This window comes from Oryctolagus cuniculus, chromosome 10, assembly GCF_964237555.1.
Source record: "Oryctolagus cuniculus chromosome 10, mOryCun1.1, whole genome shotgun sequence".
Classification (NCBI taxonomy): Eukaryota; Metazoa; Chordata; class Mammalia; order Lagomorpha; family Leporidae; genus Oryctolagus; species Oryctolagus cuniculus.
This window is the reverse complement of record NC_091441.1, coordinates 84,118,222-84,135,668: the sequence shown is the minus strand read 5'-3', so window position 1 is coordinate 84,135,668 and position 17,447 is coordinate 84,118,222. Positions and strand designations below refer to the sequence as shown.

The 17,447-nt window shown below is 42.7% G+C and overlaps 1 protein-coding gene across 36 annotated transcripts in view; it reads right to left on the bottom strand.

The window, feature by feature from the left end:
• The window catches only part of MAGI1 (membrane associated guanylate kinase, WW and PDZ domain containing 1), a 685,324-nt gene that overhangs the window by 93,696 nt on the left and 574,181 nt on the right, over positions 1 to 17,447 (bottom strand). For 18 of the 36 annotated variants that reach the window (XM_008260889.4, XM_008260891.4, XM_008260892.4 and 15 more), the window contains 3 exons: positions 13,548 to 13,749; positions 6,106 to 6,188; positions 803 to 841 (listed from right to left, as the gene is read on the bottom strand). In XM_008260889.4, the coding sequence (XP_008259111.3) occupies positions 803 to 841; positions 6,106 to 6,188; positions 13,548 to 13,749 (324 nt within the window). The remainder of the gene's footprint in view (positions 1 to 802; positions 842 to 6,105; positions 6,189 to 13,547; positions 13,750 to 17,447) is intronic. The other 18 variants (XM_008260890.4, XM_002713293.5, XM_051852229.2 and 15 more) reach the window with 2 other exon arrangements.

The following is a 17,447-nucleotide window of genomic DNA, read 5'->3' as shown; positions in this document are numbered from 1 at the left end:
CCCTCCTCTCCCCACTTTTTCCCTCCCCAGTTCCTTTCCTTCCATCTATGCAATTCTACCTTTCAAACAAATAAAAAATAAATCCTTAACAACAAAACCAAACAAACACTATTGTCAATTTACAAACAGCCAAGGGCTTTATCTACAACAGAGTTGAATGCTGTGGTTTCCTCTGTATCCCTCTGTGGATGCATTAGATGGAATGCAAACCAAGGTTAACACTGTTCAAAGTTGAACCATAAACCACGTAACTTAGCAGGGAACAGAATTCAGTATTTTCTAATAATAAAGGAAAAAGGGTTTGGCACCATGCATTAATGTGAATGATTCCTGAACTACAACCGCTGGAGCAGTCAAGACTGGATTGACATTGTCATACATATTCTGAGGAAAACAGCACACAGGAAGAATGCATCTGGTCGCCGAGCCATCCATCACAGTGACCAAGTCAAGAGTATGTGGTCCGTGACTTAATAACAGTATGACCTGAAGGCTTATTAACTGCTCAATTAATCACTGCAATTCTTTTATTGCAATTACCCCTGCAGCAATCCTTACATTAGTCTTTGCTCTCGTTCTAGACTCAATTCGCTGACTTTTTCTTTGTGGACATAACACATTACACCCCTTTGTGTTGTTGGCAGACACATGGGTTATGAGACTGACCTTTTGTGGATCAGCTGGAGAGAAAAATCATCATTGGGGAAGTGCAAACTAAAGACACAGAGAAATCAAGCAATTCACCACGGACAAACCAATGCAGGGCCCGTCATGCAGCTGTAGCAAGCAAGGGAGGGTTTACCTAGTTCACTGTCCAGCTCCTCGGTGTGTACCCCTTCTTCTCCAAAGGAATAACAGGAATGAGACAGAAAAGAGACAAAGAAAAATTCAGATACCAGCACCAAGAAAGAAATTTCCTTCAGAAAAATAGCAGCGCACACACCCCTTTTAATTTGTCCTTACCTGTGTTGTGGCTTATTACATTGGCTTGGCTAGTAAACTCACATGGCCTCAGTGTAAATCACAAGAGGGGAAGAGCCGATATTGACAAAATAATTACATGGCTCATTTCCTTGCATGTCAAAACAGGATTTGATTGGTTGTAAAAGATGACAAACACTTTTTGCGGTTTCGATGTTCTTAAGTAGGAAGTCACTTGTAACAGAAATTATTTGGAGCAAACAAAGCTGTTACAGACCTTTCAATATCAGTTCTTTTAATCCTTCAATAAGCCTCTAATCAGGGAGGCAATTACACTCACCATGAAAGCATTACTTAACTTACAACTAATACAGCTGCTGAGCAATGGCACATGAGGTCCACATGAGAATGTAGATGGTCTAATGAGCTCAATGTCTTCCAAAACGGAGCTAGAAAGATGCATGATGTCACGATGATGTGTATCAAGGAAAGGAGGCTTGACAGCTGCCCCAAAGGAGCACAGGGAGCAGAGTTCACTGTTTAATGCTTATATGTGTACACGTTTTCGATGTCAAACAGCTCCGAAATATTAGAATGAAAATGCTCTCAATAATTTCAGTGAGCAAAGCAAGTCAAAAACCTGTCCATCCTCGGTCTCCTCTAGCTGGGAGTACAACATTTTATTACTGCCAAGAACACAGGACAGCACACCAAAGTCATCTGCCATCAAAGTCTCCATGGCTACAGAGCAGGTGGCTGTCCCTTCCACTGCAAGCCCACAGAGAGAGGGAAAAGAGGGATCCAGCTCTTCTCCCCGCAGCCATGTGCTCAGTGCCCAGTACAGCTTCAGGAACATGTTAGGTACTCAGTATTTCTTGAATGAGTGAGACAATCAAAAGTCACCCAAACAGTCCTACTCAAATGCCAATAGTGAGTTCTGACTGACATTGTTTCTTACACAAAATCCTTGTGAAAATGCCCACTTGTATATTAGCTTGGAATGTCTTTGGGAACACACATTTACTTCAATGAACTGGTACCTACAAGGTGTCAGTCACCGTGCTGGGTGACAGAGATATCAAAATGAGCATAATCAGACACATTCCCAACCTTGTGGAAGAGAAGAGTTCAGAGCTCATATCAATAAATTAGGACCACACTAAGTGCTCTAGAGTAACATTCACAGACTATATCACATGTGACTATATCACATCTGGGTGCAAGATTGTGGGAAAAAATCCCAGGGATGCAAACTGAAGAACTTGCAAAATGTAACAAAAAGGCCTGAGTGAAAAATGATTACAACATAAGCTCTGCAAAAGCAAGGCTTTTGTGCGTCACATTCCTTGATACATCTTAAGGTCTGAGAATGCACTTGAATATGGAAGAGTTTCAGTGACTCTGTGTGATTGCATGTGAATCCCAAGAAGAGAGAACTGCACAGCCGACTGTCATGGGGTGGGAACTCATCAAGGATGAGCAGGGATGAGGAGCAGAGAGCCGAAAGCGGGAGGGAGAGAGAAGTTAGCGAGGCTGAACCACACCGGGCTTTGACAAGCAAGTTATACATTTGACAGTTACTGAGCAGACAAGTGAGGCACTGAACAGGGCTTGGTCCTGGGGCTGGTCAGCAATAACATCATCCCACTGACGTTAAAAGACTGCTCTGTATGCAGCATAGAGAGAGTCACGAGTGGTGGCAGAGTGCTGAAAAACACAGTGAGTGGAATTCAGTGACATCTCGGGGCTCAGAATTCAGATGGTTTCATGCCTTAGAAATGGGTGTGAACAAGGTGGTAGGTAGATCAAGGGAATTTTTAAATATGCATGGATCTATCCTAAATAGAGTTAGGGAACAGTTAGAGAGGACCAGATTTTGGGGACAAAGACCATTAGTTCAGCCCTAACCAGACTCAGTTTGAAGTCTCTGGATACAACCAGTTGGTACTATCAACCAGGTAGATTAAAGTATTGGTCTGGGGCTCAAAGGCTAGGTGGAAGACTTCTTGTTAAACAAGACAAACAGTAATAACATGTTACACACTAAAGATCAAAAATCCCCAACTAGCTTTTCATTTATTTTTGAGACAGAAATTAACAAATATAAAATCTTTATAATAATTAAGTATGACACTACACTTATAGTCCATGTGCATATGACCTATAGGGACAAGAACAATATTTATAAAAAATCCCATTTTTCTGCTTTGTGTAATTATATAATCAATAACACAAAGTAGCTGTGTGTTAACAAGCAACAGAAAATGCACACTGATACTTGCCATGATCTGTTTATATATTTACACTGTTGGTGTGTACAGGCACACAGACACACATATAATTTCAACTAGAAACAGAATACACGAATGCTAATGTTGAGGGGATAATTAACTAAACTAACTGCATTTGGTATGAAGACACACCACAAAGGAAATAACATTAGCACAAATGATAAGAATTCCAAGAATTAAAAATGACAAGATTCGGTAACAAAAACAGTTATTAACTCTACTCAATACTTCTATTCCACCAATAGTGGTTTCTCAGTAAAAGCTACCGCAGTCTTCTAACATCAAGGAAATTATATTAACAGGCATTTTTATACAGTCCCAGTATAATTAGAACGGGTATTGACATTGAAGATACTGTAATAAGAGTGTCTAAATTGCTTTCAAAATCATCAGGCATCAAATAAAGATTAAATTTTGTTCTGTGAAGTTTTATGGTTCAATGTGTTTTATGTTCTGATCTTTGAAAATTGGTCACCTAAGTGTTATATATTAAACAGAACATTTGAATAAACAAGACAGTTCATTATTCTCTGAGCAGGCAAAATACTAAGAGCTGACCAAACCTGTCCCACTCTTTCCACAGGAAATGGAGCAAGCCACCAAAATAGAATGAGCATGGCAGTCATGTCTCCTAAGTCAGAGGACTTGTATTTACACTCGAAGTCACTCAGTTAAATATGAGCACACAACTGCACACAATTCAATGTCATCTGCAAACTCTGTATAAATGCACTTTAAAAAAAATGTGTTAAAAACAGAATTAAAAGACGGATTCATTTTGGTGCACAACTGCTTTGAAATTCACATATAGTTTTATCACAACATGTATCTTTCATGAAATTTTTATGAGAAAACCTAAGCACGGATTCCAAAACATTTTTGCACCAAAATAAACCTATGTTTTAATGCTATTTTCCCATGAATTTTTGGAAGTACTCTCGTGAAACAAAGAGATCTTTCAGGACAAGATTTCAACAGGGTTATACTTTAAAATCCATTCAGGGGTCCGGCACCGTGGCTCACTTGGTTAATCCTCCACCTTGGGCACTGGCATCCCATATGGGCACCGGGTTCTAGTCCCGGTTGCTCCTCTTCCACTCCAGCTCTCTGCTGTGGCCCGGGAAGGCAGTGGAGGATGGCTCGAGCGCTTGGGCCTCTGCACCCGCATGGGAGACCAGTAGGAAGCACCTGGCTCCTGGCTTTGGAAAGGTGCAGCACCGGCTGTGGCAGCCAATTGGGGAGTGAACCAACAGAAGGAAGACCTTTCTCTCTCTCTCTCCCTCTCTCTCTCCCTCTCTCTGTCAAATAAGTTTTTAAAAAATTAAAAAAAAAATACATTCAAAAACAAACCTCAAATGTATATATACAATACCTCTGCACTAAGGGACAAACTAATAAAATTGTGTTATCTTACTTGAATTTTTATTCAATAATTGTACTAGTTCAAGTATCAAGTGAATAATGAGATGCAAAGTAAGCTGTATGTCCATGTCAAAAAATAATTTTCATAGAACTTAGGATAAACATCTGTAAACTGGAAAAAAACAGAAGGAATTACAAACTCCAAAGCTCTGAAATAAGCTTTTTTAACAAAAATTCTTATTTTGGGGCTGGCGCTGTGGCACAGCGGGTTAAGGCCCTGGCCTGAAGTGCCAGCATCCCATATGGTCACCGGTTCAAGACCCAGCTGCTCCTGTTCTGATCAGCTCCCTACTATGGCCTGGGAAAGCAGTGGAAGATGGCCCGAGACCTTGGGCCCCTGCACCCGCATGGGAGACCTGGAGTAGGCTTCTGGCTCCTGGCTTCGGATCGGCGCATCTCCGGCCACTGCAGCCAATGGGGGAGTGAACCATCAGATGGAAGACCTCTCTCTCTCTGCCTTTCCTTTCTCTGTGTAACTCTGACTTTCAAATAAATAAATAAATCTTTTTAAAAAATTCTGATTTTTAGTGTGTTTCCGAGATTAACCAGGAGGGAGGGCTCTGGCTAATACCTTTGTCTCTTTCTTGGTAGCATACACTTTTCAGATACTCTAGGTATGTTCTAAGTTGTACAGTGATTCCTAAATTAAATGCAGTATCTGCATTATTTACACTCAAGATGGGGAAATTAATAGAGTCATAAAATACATAGAATTCAAGAGGGCATCTTGATTTTTGTCCCCAGTGTTTTTTGTTTTTTGTTTTTTTTTTTTTTCCTGACAGGCAGAGTTAGACAGTGAGAGAGAGACAGAGAGAAAGGTCTTCCTTCCATTGGTTCACCCCCCAAATGGCTGCTATGGCCGGCGTGCTGTATCGATCCCAAGCCAGGAGCCAGGTGCTTCCTCCTGGTCTCCCAGGCGGGTGCAGGGCCCAAGGACTTGGGCCATCCTCCACTGCCTTCCCGGGCCACAGCAGAGAGCTGGGCTGGAAGAGGGGCAGCTGGGAAAGAATCCAGCGCCCCAACCAGGACTAGAACCCAGGGTGCCAGCGCCGCAGGTGGAGGATTAGCCAAGTGGGCCACAGCGCCGGCCATCCCCAATGATTTTCAAAACGTAGATTGAAGGTCCAGTGTGAGTGGCCCCAACATCTTTGGTTTCTATGTTTCTAGAATTTTCTAGAGGCTCCTGGTCTCTCGAGTGGGAAGACATGCCTGCATCTGAATGGTTTCAGACTGTGCTGAAGTTCTGTTTCTGATGGAGTTGTTGCTGTGCACCTGCTTCTAGATGTGAACAAATGGTTCTTCTGCAGCAATTCTGACTTCCTCCACTTTGGTAAACCACAGCACACTTACTAGAAACTGGATTACCTTTCCAAAACTGTTACAACTCCACTGCCCTTCTTAGCACCCTTCAGAACCTGCACCTGGGAACACGCCCCCACCTCACTGAACCCAAGACCTTCCCTGTCCTTACCATCATCTTCACACTCTTCCAGGGGCTTCTGCTGCTTATTCAGGCACCGAGGGTCTAACCAAGATGTTGTTTTTGTATTATGGCTGCAAAGAAGGAACAAAAACAAGAAAGTTGTTTAAAACCAAAATAGCCAAAAGCCCAGTGACAGAAGAAATTTTGAAATACCTGCTCCCCAACCAAAATAAAGATACTTTCCAACATCAAACTCAAACCAGAGGAGAGCCTGAGTTTGGAATAACACACTGGCTTGGGGAAGGTCTTGAGCAGGCTTCTTACCTTCTTAAGGTATAATTAATTGCCCCTTTACTGGAAGCTGGAAATGAAATACCAGTTTTATTTACGAAAAATAAGTTACAAATGATACTCCTTGCCTATCCTGTCTGCCCTTGTCTAGACTTATTTTCTAATCTTCACATTCGTCAAAGAGAAAACATCATTTTAAATTTGTCTATGACTTAAATCTTAAGTCCTGGAATTCACATGGAAGGCTGCTACTTTACTCATTATCCCCATGATATATAAGAATTCTTTTTTTTTTTTTTTTTTTTTTTTTTTTTGACAGGCAGAGTTAGACAGTGAGAGAGAGAGACAGAGAGAAAGGTCTTCCTTTGCCGTTGGTTCACCCTCCAAAGGCCGCCGCGGCCAGCGCACTGCAGCCGGCGCACCACGCTGATCCGAAGGCAGGAGCCAGGTGCTTCTCCTGGTCTCCCATGGGGTGCAGGGCCCAAGCACTTGGGCCATCCTCCATTGCACTCCCGGGACACAGCAGAGAGCTGGCCTGGAAGAGGGGCAACCGAGACAGAATCCAGTGCCCCGACCGGGACTAGAACCTGGTGTGCCGGCGCCGCAAGGCGGAGGATTAGCCTAGTGAGCCACGGTGCCGACCGATATATAAGAATTCTAATGACAGTGTGAGACTCCCTCAACTCTCTCAAGTGGCTCAAAGTGACTAAAACACACCATTAATCATAATGTCCTGAATTATGCTTGGGACATACTGAGGGCAACTCCAAATTACCTATCATAAACAGCACCGGGGCCAAGCAACTAAGCATGTGCCCCAACTGCCTTCCAGAGGGTACAGCCTGACTCTGGATGAAGTGTTTGTACAAACAGTGAGCCAAGCCTTGAAGATCAAAGTGTGCAAAAATGTCCACAAGGACACTGCTTTTCCACCATGTTGGGAAGATCATGAGGACGGCTACATAGACACAGCTTTTCTGCCTCCACAGCAGACTAAGACCATGGGGACAAAGTTCTGCCAGGGCCTCCACATCCACCCCATGCAGCAAAGCGAGTGGGGCAAGGAACTCCAAGTCTACTCATTCTGGCTACAAACCAGAAATAAAAATCAATGAAGAAAAAAAACCATTTTTTATTTATTTAAGAGGCAGAGTTATAGACAGAGACAGAGACAGAGAGGTCTTCCTTCCACTGGTTCACTCCCCAAATAGCCACAAGGGCCAAAGCTGGGCTCATCCAAAGCCAGGAGCTAGGAGATTCTTCCAAGTCTTCCCACGAGAGTGTGAGGCAAAAAAGACGTGGGCCTCCTTCTACTGCTTTCCCAGGCCACAGCAGAGAGCTGGACTAGAAGAGGTACAACCTGGACTAGAACCAGCAGCCACATAGAATACCGGTGCTGCAGGCGGAGGCTTAGCCCACTACACCACTGTGCCGGATCCAAAATTTTTTTGAAATTTAGTCAGTTACTTAACTTTTTCCTCTTAGTTTAGGTTATAAATATGGGGTTAGAAGGAAGTGGCATTATTTGTTACTTTGGACTAAAATCATATTAATTGTTAAAAATAAAATCCTGTCTTAAGTGAAAAACATGTCAATTCAGTTGTGCTAATAGAGGGGCTGGTGTTTTGGCACAGGACGTTAAACCACCACCTGTGATGCCAACAGCTCAAATGAGCACTGGAGTCCTGGCTGCTCCACTTTTGATCCAGCCCCCTGCTAATGCGTCTGGGAAGGCAGTGCAAAATGGCCCTTGCCACCCACATGGGAGACCTGGATGGAGTTCCAGGTTCTGGACTTCAGCCTGGCACATGCTATTGCCATTTAGGGAGTACACCAGGAGTTGGAAGCTTGCTGTCTCTCTCTCTTCCTCTCTCTGTAACTCTGCCTCTCAAATAAATAAATTGTTTTAAAAACTGTAACAAAAGGAAAAACACAATGAAGAAAGTGAAATGGGGCTGGCGCTGTGGTGCAGCGGGTTAACGCCCTGGCCTGAAGTGCCAGCATCCCATGTGGGCAACGGTTCTAATCCCGGCTACTCCTCTTCCCATCCAGCTCTCTGCTATGGCCTGGGAGGGCAGTCGAAGATGGAGAGAGTCCTTGGGCCCTGCACTCACATGGGAGACCCAGAGGAAGCTCCAGGTTCCTGGCTTCGGATTGGCGCAGTTCTGGCCATTGCAGCCAATTGGGTAGTGAACCATCGGATGGAAGACCTCTCTCTCTCTGCCTCTCCTCTCTCTGTGTAACTCTGACTCTCAAGTGAAAAATAAATAAATCTTTTTTAAAAATTGAAAAACAGTAACAACCACTGCCACCAGGACTACTCATCTGACCACTTACAGGTACCAGCATCTGTTCAGATTCTTTTCTCTCTAAACATCCTGACACCACGCCAGTGGGGAGTTAGCAGAGGGTGTGTCTTTGATGCCAGGTGGGTGTGGAGGTCCACACCCCCAGCACGTGGGCTCTGCAGTCTACTCTTACTGCCCACTTGCAATCACAGGGCCAGCTGGATGCTGAGCCTTTGTGGAAACAGCGGCCAGGGAGGGCTGGGCTGCTTGTCACACCCTGTAGCACGTTGTTGTGGTTCCCCACCTGACCTTGGCTGGTGCAGGTGAGGTTGCAAATGCAGATTATTCTGTGGGTTGGCTGCACTACAGCCACTGTTGAAATAACACTGCTGTGAAGGAGGCCTCTTTCCTGGGAAAACAGCAGAGGATGGCCTTGGACCCCTTCCACTCATCTGGGAGATGAGGATGCAGTTCCTGGCTCCTGGCTTCAACCTGGTCCAATCCTGGCCATTGTGGCCATTTAGGGAGTGATCTCTCTCTCTCTTCCTCCCCCCACCCCACCAGGAAAGAAAGGTCAAGCAACTCCCTGTCTGTTGTTCGTTGATCCTAAGCTCCTTAGCCGGTCTGCCTTATTTGCTTCTCCTTTCAGAGTCTTATGTTCATTTTCCACACAATATCCAGAGTTTCTAAATTCATGCTTGATATTTACATGTGCTTTTTGCTTTCCAAAATCTCTTAGGTTTCCCACAAACCACAAAACTAATACATGCTCAAATATATATACACATGCATAAAACAAAGCAGACTCAATTGTAATGAAATTTAACTTGCTATTCAATGTGAAATCATCTGGGGCTGGTGCTGTGCCCTAGTGGGTTAAGCCACTACCTGTGATGCCAGCATCCCATATGGGAACCAGTTTAAGTCTCAGCTGTTCCACTTCTGATCCAGCTCCCTGCTAATGTGCTTAGGAAAGCAACAGAAGATGGTCCCAGTGTTTGGGCCCCTGCAGCCATGTGGGAGGCCTGGAAGAAGGTCCTGGTTCCTGGTTTCAGCCTGTTCCAGCCCTGGCCATGATGGTCATTTGGGGAGTGAATCAGTATATGGAAGGTCACTCTTTGTCTCCTAATCTCTCTGTAACTCTACTTTTCAAGTAAATAAAATAAATCTTAAATAAACAATCATCTAAGCGGCAGTTTATGAGAATGAAACATACAACTCAGTAACGAGGTTATTTAAGTTAAAGATATAAATAGTATGTAACTAATCAATATCTGTGGATTTTGACAGCTATAGACAAAAGTCTCACAATTGTCAAACTCCATTTTTATATAATTTTCTATTAAATATTAATTCAATGAAACAACAGCTTCACATCAGCTAAAAGCTAAAGGAAATCATGAGAAGTAGGTAGAACATTGTGCTTTTATGGAAGGCTGCCAGTTTGGGGCCACCATCTTATTAACTGTGAACATGTCCAACTTTCTTTTTTCAAACATATTAAGCCACTCTTAAGCAAAATTACTAGTGCCTTCTCTTCCAGTAATTTGAGTCTCACATTGTATTCTATTACTAAGAATGCCTCTGTTATACTTTCCTTTTCTCAGCACTGTTCTTCCTCACTAATGGAAATAATTTTAAAGGCAATTTATTGCAAAAGCTAAGTAGAAAATCCTGATCTTACAGCTGACATCCTGTTTTGTTTTTTTTTTTTTTAACAATGTCTGTACTCCTCTGTAATAACCAGAAGATGGTGACAAAAATGGTAATAACGACAACAGCGGCCACTGATTAGAACTGGTCTAAGTACTTAAGTACTTTATGCTCACTGTCTCCTGTCATTCTCAGAACAGACTGACAAGGTAAGTACGACTCTTGACATTCATGTCTTCCTTTTCCACTCATGGAAAATTGAGATGCAAAGAGGTCCCCACAAGTTCCCAAGGTCACCAACTAGAAAGAGGTGGACAGCATGAGTTTTGGGGTGAGTTCTTAACCACTATACTTCCCTAATTCCCGGGAAAAGATGACATCTTCCAGTCCTTCTGTTTTTTGTTTGTTTGTTTTTTGAGAGGCACAGGGAGCAGAGAGATAGACACAGAGAGAAACTCTCCCATGCACTTGCTTCACTTCCCAAATGCCTATAATGGTAGGGAATGGGCCAGACTACAGCTGAGAGGGAGGTACCGAATCCAGGCCTCCCTTGCGGGAAGCAGGGACTCAACTACTTAAGCTTTCACCTGCTGCCTCCTGGGGTACAGACTACCAGGAAACTGGAATTAGGAGCAGAACTTGTATCCCTTTCTTTAATAAGCATTTTCCAGGAATACGAAGAAACCATGGATTATTTCCTCCCTCTGGTTGGCCGACGACTCAGGGGCTCTAATTTGGTTGTCTAAGACTTCTTCCTAGATAGGACTAAAACACAGGCTTTGTGAACCTAAGTGTTCTCCCTCTTTCTCATGTGTTTAGGAAAATTGAGTTTAACTTCATTGTTTTCTCTAATTACAAAACACATATTAAAGATAAAAAAAGTTAAAACCCTACAGAAATGTATAATGTGATTAGAAAATAAACTCCTTTTACTTAACTCAAACCCAACTGTTTATAGATACTTGTAGATGTTTTCTACATAAAGAAATATAGAAGGAAACATCACAGAGTTCATGGAGAAATGGACTTAAAAGATGTTTACTGTGATGCAAGGAAGTTGTTGATATCCATGCAGTTCTTCGTAATGCACATTGTTCATAAATTCTGGAAATTCTGTCTACATACCCACAGAAACAAATGCACACATACCGTATATGCAGTATGTGGGTATGAAAGCATATACTTTATCAAAGTGAGATCCTGCCTATATTCCTCTGCAATGCTCTCCTTTCTTACTGGCCATTTAAGAGTAGTTTGGTTTCTTTTAGAAGCATTTTTATTTACTTGAAAGGCAGAGGTACAGTCAGTAAGAGGAGAGACAAATGGATCTTCTATCTACTCACTCTCTAAATGGTGACAGTGGCCAGAGCTGGGCCATCCTCTGCTGTTTCTCAGGGGCATTAACAGGGAGCTGGGTTGGAATCGGAGCACTGCTGGTGGTGGCTTAACCAGCTGTGCCAGAGCGCTGGCCCAAACAGTAGTTCAGTTTCAATCTATATGTACATATGAATACTCATTTATGCTTTCATTCTCCTGAGAGTTTGACCACTATTTTTTCATTTTAAGTAGTATATAAAAAGATGAATCTTAATAACAATAGAATCAAAGTAATTGATTTAAAAAATTCTTATTGGTTATAAAAATCATTCATCATACATTTTTCAGAATCACTTCAACTGCAAAATTTTTTAGCTTTTTAGAAAAAGTTAATTATCAAATGTTTACACAGGATTTAAGTTTTATCATTTTGAAAGACTTTAGCATCCATATATATATTCTCAAATACTGATCCATACACCTTGTATTATGTAAAAAAATTTAACTTAAAAGGGATCATGGACCTAAATGTAAAATGTGAAACTACGAAACTCCTAAAAGAAATATAATAAAAGTCTTTAATGGCTTTGAGGTAGGCAAAGATTCCATAGCTACTACAGCAAAAGCATAATCCACAAAAAACAGCTGACAAATTAGACCTCATGAAGATCAAGAACATTTGGTCTTGGAAAGACTGTTAGAACAATGAAGGGTGAGTGTGTGACCTAGAGGCTAGATGTCTGTATCCCACATCACAGCGCATGGGTTCGCTTCCCAGCTCCGGCTCCTGATTACAGCTTCCTGACAACGTACACTCTGAGAGGCAGAGGTGATGGCTCAAGTAATTGGGTTCCTGCCCCCTATATAGGAGACCTGAGTTCCTGGTTCTGAGCATTTGAGCAGTGAACCAGCAGGTGGGAGGTCTCTCTCTCTCAAAAAACAAATTTTATATATATATATATACACACATATATATAAATTATATTATCTATATATATATATATAGATATAAAATGAACAGACAACCCAGACTTGGAGAAAGCGCTTGCCAATCACAAATATGACAAAGGAATCATACCTATAACAATAAATAAAGTGTTCAAAAAAACTCATGGAAAACACATACTATAATAAATTATATTTATTTTTTGTACCGAGTAAGCTTATCTTTTACTTTCTTTTTCCATGAACTTTTTGAAGTATTCATATGAAGAAGTCTTAAAAGTCAATGGTAGGCCGGCGCCGCGGCTCACTAGGCTAATCCTCTGCCTAGCGGCGCCGGCACACCGGGTTCTAGTCCCGGTTGGGGCGCCGGATTCTGTCCCGGTTGCCCCTCTTCCAGGCCAGCTCTCTGCTGTGGCCAGGGAGTGCAGTGGAGGATGGCTCAGGTGCTTGGGCCCTGCACCCCAAGGGAGACCAGGAAAAGCACCTGGCTCCTGGCTCCTGCCATCGGATCAGCGCGGTGCGCCGGCCACAGCGCGCCGGCCGCGGCGGCCATTGGAGGGTGAACCAACGGCAAAGGAAGACCTTTCTCTCTGTCTCTCTCTCTCACTGTCCACTCTGCCTGTCAAAAAAAAAAAAAAAAAAAAGTCAATGGTAAGAACGCTGTATGTGAATTATTTTTTAAAAAGTGTTTATTATTTTTAATGGCTAAATAAAACCTTCAGTGTTAGTCCAACTGATATGTATCATAAATAGTTGTGTAACCTTACGAGGAAGTTACTCACCTCCCGCTTTCTCAAAGTCTTCAGACTCAATAACTAGGATGATATGGCTAATTACATTTTTTTATGCAAAGCTTGTTAAACATTATGAAAGACCATGATTGGGTGAGCAATCCCCCTGTTTTTAATTTACATCCCTGACTGCTGGAGAGAAGGAAGGAAGGAAGGGAAAAGGAAGAGAAGGAGCGAGTCAGGTAGGAATAATGGTATACTTTACTCTATAAAATAGACTTCTCCATTTTCGGTATAGGCCATCTCCCAGTTTTCAGGTAGAGGACCTAAATTATCCTCTGCAGAAAGAGGTAGGTATTGAGGGAACTTCTGAGAAGGGTCCGTGATGGGAGCAGAGATGATGCTACTATTCACAGGTGGTAATGTTGTTTCCTGGAGAGTGTGCTCGTCTTGGTCACCAGAATCGGCTGTTGAACCAGGTTGGGAGAAACAAAGGGAGAGAAAACAAGAAAATATTTAGCAATCATGTCTCAAACCTGGGAAGTGCACTACCTGCATATTCTGAATTTTAAAATGCTCTTTTCCTAAGTGCTGGGCACCCACTGTGACTTCTGACTTTTTAGAATGATGTTCCTCCAACAGACTGCGTTGAAACAATCAACAAACCTATTTTACTTAAAAGGAACACAGAGAAAAGTGTGCCTGGATAAGCAGCGTTCACAATCTTGAAGATGCAAAGGTGAAACCGAGGCAACACTCAAAGTCAAGAGTCTGTAAACTGGGAAAGTCATCCAACCAGACTGATGGGCACTCATTCCATAGGTTTGGGTTCGTGACACATAAGAGACTTCTCGGGGCAATAAAGAATTCCATGCTGAAGACACAGGGTGGCATTATCATCCATTTTTATGTAAGTCATTCATTGAAAATATTTTTGGTAGATACTGGCAAAGATCAAAGACTGACAAAGTAAGCTGGAAAGTAAAAAAGAGTTCAGAATATGGAGACAGCTATACCAGTGAGTCACACTGGAGCCTTTTTTGGAGAAGTCGAGAACATTCCTGTGAAAATCAAGACAGTTACCCTCATAACAGTGCCATGTGGGTGGACTGATTTGACATGGATCTTTAAGGAAGGCTCTAAGTACACGAGTCTCCTCGCCCTCTCATTAACTAGAAACATCAGGGGTGATGTCATCAAAGTAGCCACAAACAGCATTACGGTTGTTAACATTTTGGGTGAGTTTTTATAGAGGCTGATGATATTAAATGTCAAGCAGGCTTTAAAACACATTGATCAAGGGATAGAATGATTTTATATCTCCCACAGTAATCGTCCTGCGGGCATTTCTGACATCATAAATGCAGAGTGGAGGATAATAACACATGGTTGGCAAAGCTTTCTCTGATGAGGAGCACACAAAAGTTGGAAGGAGGACATGTCAAGCCTACTCGGCAACACTTTCACCAAAACTACCCACGAAGGATGCTGCATGGAAATTTTCCCAGCACTGTATCCATCCCCACTTCTTCTGGTACAAGCACTCAGGCATCCTTGTAGAAACCACCCCTTACATTCCAGGTCCACGTAGTCCAGGTGGGAACTAACTCCTGGCTCCAGGTAACACTCTTGGCCAGTCAGGAGTACTCCATCACTTATGCCTTTGTGGTTGGTTCAGCAATAGGTATACGATCTAAGGCAAACCAACGGGTATCAGGCATGAAAATTTTACTCCAGCAAGAGGCAATCTGTTGATGCTGGGGTTATTTATCTGATGGATTCTTATGCTGTATGTGTGGAAGCCATCTTGACATATCTTGGCAAGACTTGCAAGAATGAAGTCCACATAAAGGAAAGCAGAGGTTAAAGATACGAAAAGTTATCCAATATTTCTGTGCCTGAAATCAAAGCTGCTCTTCTTCTACAACTGCTTGATTCCCCCAAAGTCCTATCTATGCTTAAATTAATGTGAGTCAGTTTTGTAACTTGTATCCAAGAGTACAAGTTAATAAAAAACGAAATCCACTGATATTTTAATATTATATTTAAGAGGCTGGTAACTGCCAACACAATAGGAGACATGAATAAATTCACTGCTAATTAAACCCTTTAATAAAAACTAGAGAGAGTAGTGGAAATGAGTGGAACACACCACAAAGGAAATCAGAGGGACTCAGGTGAACAATGGGTTCAAAAAATTCGTGTTTTTTAAAAAAAAAAAAAAGTACTCCCAGTGTCTCCAAATCTCAGCCACAGGAGAGGAATAACAGAATGTTACAATTCCTAGAGAAAAAATAACATATAATTCCAACAAAAGGACTTTAGACTATCCAATATTCATGTTTATTTTGTGTGCTTTCTGTGTCTTATTTCCAGTTAAAAAGAACGTATACCACCACATCTTCTGGAATAAAATGGAAAGTACAGGAAGGGCAGACATAGGGCAGACTCAGGAATCCACAGGCTCAATCAGGGCTCGCACTTTGATGTACACTGTGATTTATAAAAAAAAATCTTTCATTTAACCTACCAAACATTTAGGAGCTCTACTGCCACATTCTTACTCAAGGTTGCCAATGAATCCCAAGAGGACTTTGGAATATTGCAAGGAGAGTGAATGGGCAGATAGGGAGTCTGGTTCTCCTATGGTTCAGTGGTGAATACACACTCTTCCTCAGAATTCCCTTCCATAGAACTGGGAAGGTAATCCCTGAGAAGGTAATAACTCCCGTATTTCCAGGACGTTTTCTGGACACTTGTGAAAACTGTTTGTAAACCATAACAGAAAATGAATGGCATTTTTATTTATGTCAACCAGAAGCTTTCAAGCATTTATACACACTTACACACCAGCACATGCACACACACACAAACACACATATACTCTCAAGAACTTTTGGAAGTGACTCCGAGTACATAAAGTCACATAAGAAAAACTTCTCTAAAGCTTCTTTTAAAAATATAAATGCTTGAGGCCGGTGCCGCGGCTCACTAGGCTAATCCTCTGCCTGCAGCGCCGGCACAGCAGGTTCTAGTCCTGGTTGGGGTGCCAGATTCTGTCCCAGCTGCACCTTCCAGTCCAGCTCTCTGCTGTGGCACGGGAGTGCAGTGGAGGATGGCACAAGTGCTTGGGCCCTGCACCTGCATGGGAGACCTGGAAGAAGTTCCTGGCTCCTGGCTTCAGATTGGTGCAGCGTGCTGGCCGTAGCAGCCATTTGGGGGGGGGGGGGGTGAACCAATGGAAAGAAGACCTTTCTCTCTGTCTCTCTCTCTCACTGTCTAGCTCTGCCTATCAAAAAAAAATATATATAAATGTTTGAGGCAAGTATTCAGCCTAGTGCTTAAGACAGCCAGGTCCCACATTGGATTGCCTGGGTTTGAAACTACACTCTAGCTCCTGACTCCAGCTATCTGCTAATAAAGACCCTGGGAGGCCTCAGGTGATGGCTGGTGTAAATATGGCTTTCTGCCATCCAGAAAGGGAGACCTGAATTAGATTCCTGGTTCCTGTCTTCAGCCTAGGATCAACTTGCATTTAGAGTAAACAAGCAACGGAAGTGTTCTCTCTTTCTCTTTCGCTCTACTTCTCAAATAAATACATGTTTTAAAATGATACATTCTTGGGGCCAGCGCTGTGGTGCAGCAAGTTAAAGTCCCAGCCAACATCCCATATGGGCACTGGTTCGAGTCCCGGCTGCTCTACTTCCAATCCAGCTCCCTGATAATGTGCCTGGGAAAGCAGTAGAAGAAGGCCCAAGTACTTGGGCCCCTGCACCCATGCAGAAGACCCAGAAGCTCCAGGCTCTTGGCTTTGGATTGGCTCAGCTCCAGCCACCGTAGCCATTTGGGGAGTGAACCAGTGGATGGAAGACCTCTCTGTCTCTACCTCTCTTTGTAACGCTGCTTTCAAATAAATAAAATCAATCTTAAAAAAAAAAAAAGATACATTCTTGGGGGCTGGTATTGTGTTGTAGTACGTAAAATCATAGCTTGCAATGCTGACATCCCATATGGGTGCCAGTTCAAGTCCAAATCCTGGCTGCTCCACTTCCGATCCAACTTCCTGCTAATGCACCTGGGAAGACAGTGGAAGACAGCCCAAGTGCTTGGGTCACTGCATCCATGTAAGACACCTAGAAGAAGTTCCTGGCTCCTGGCTTTGGCC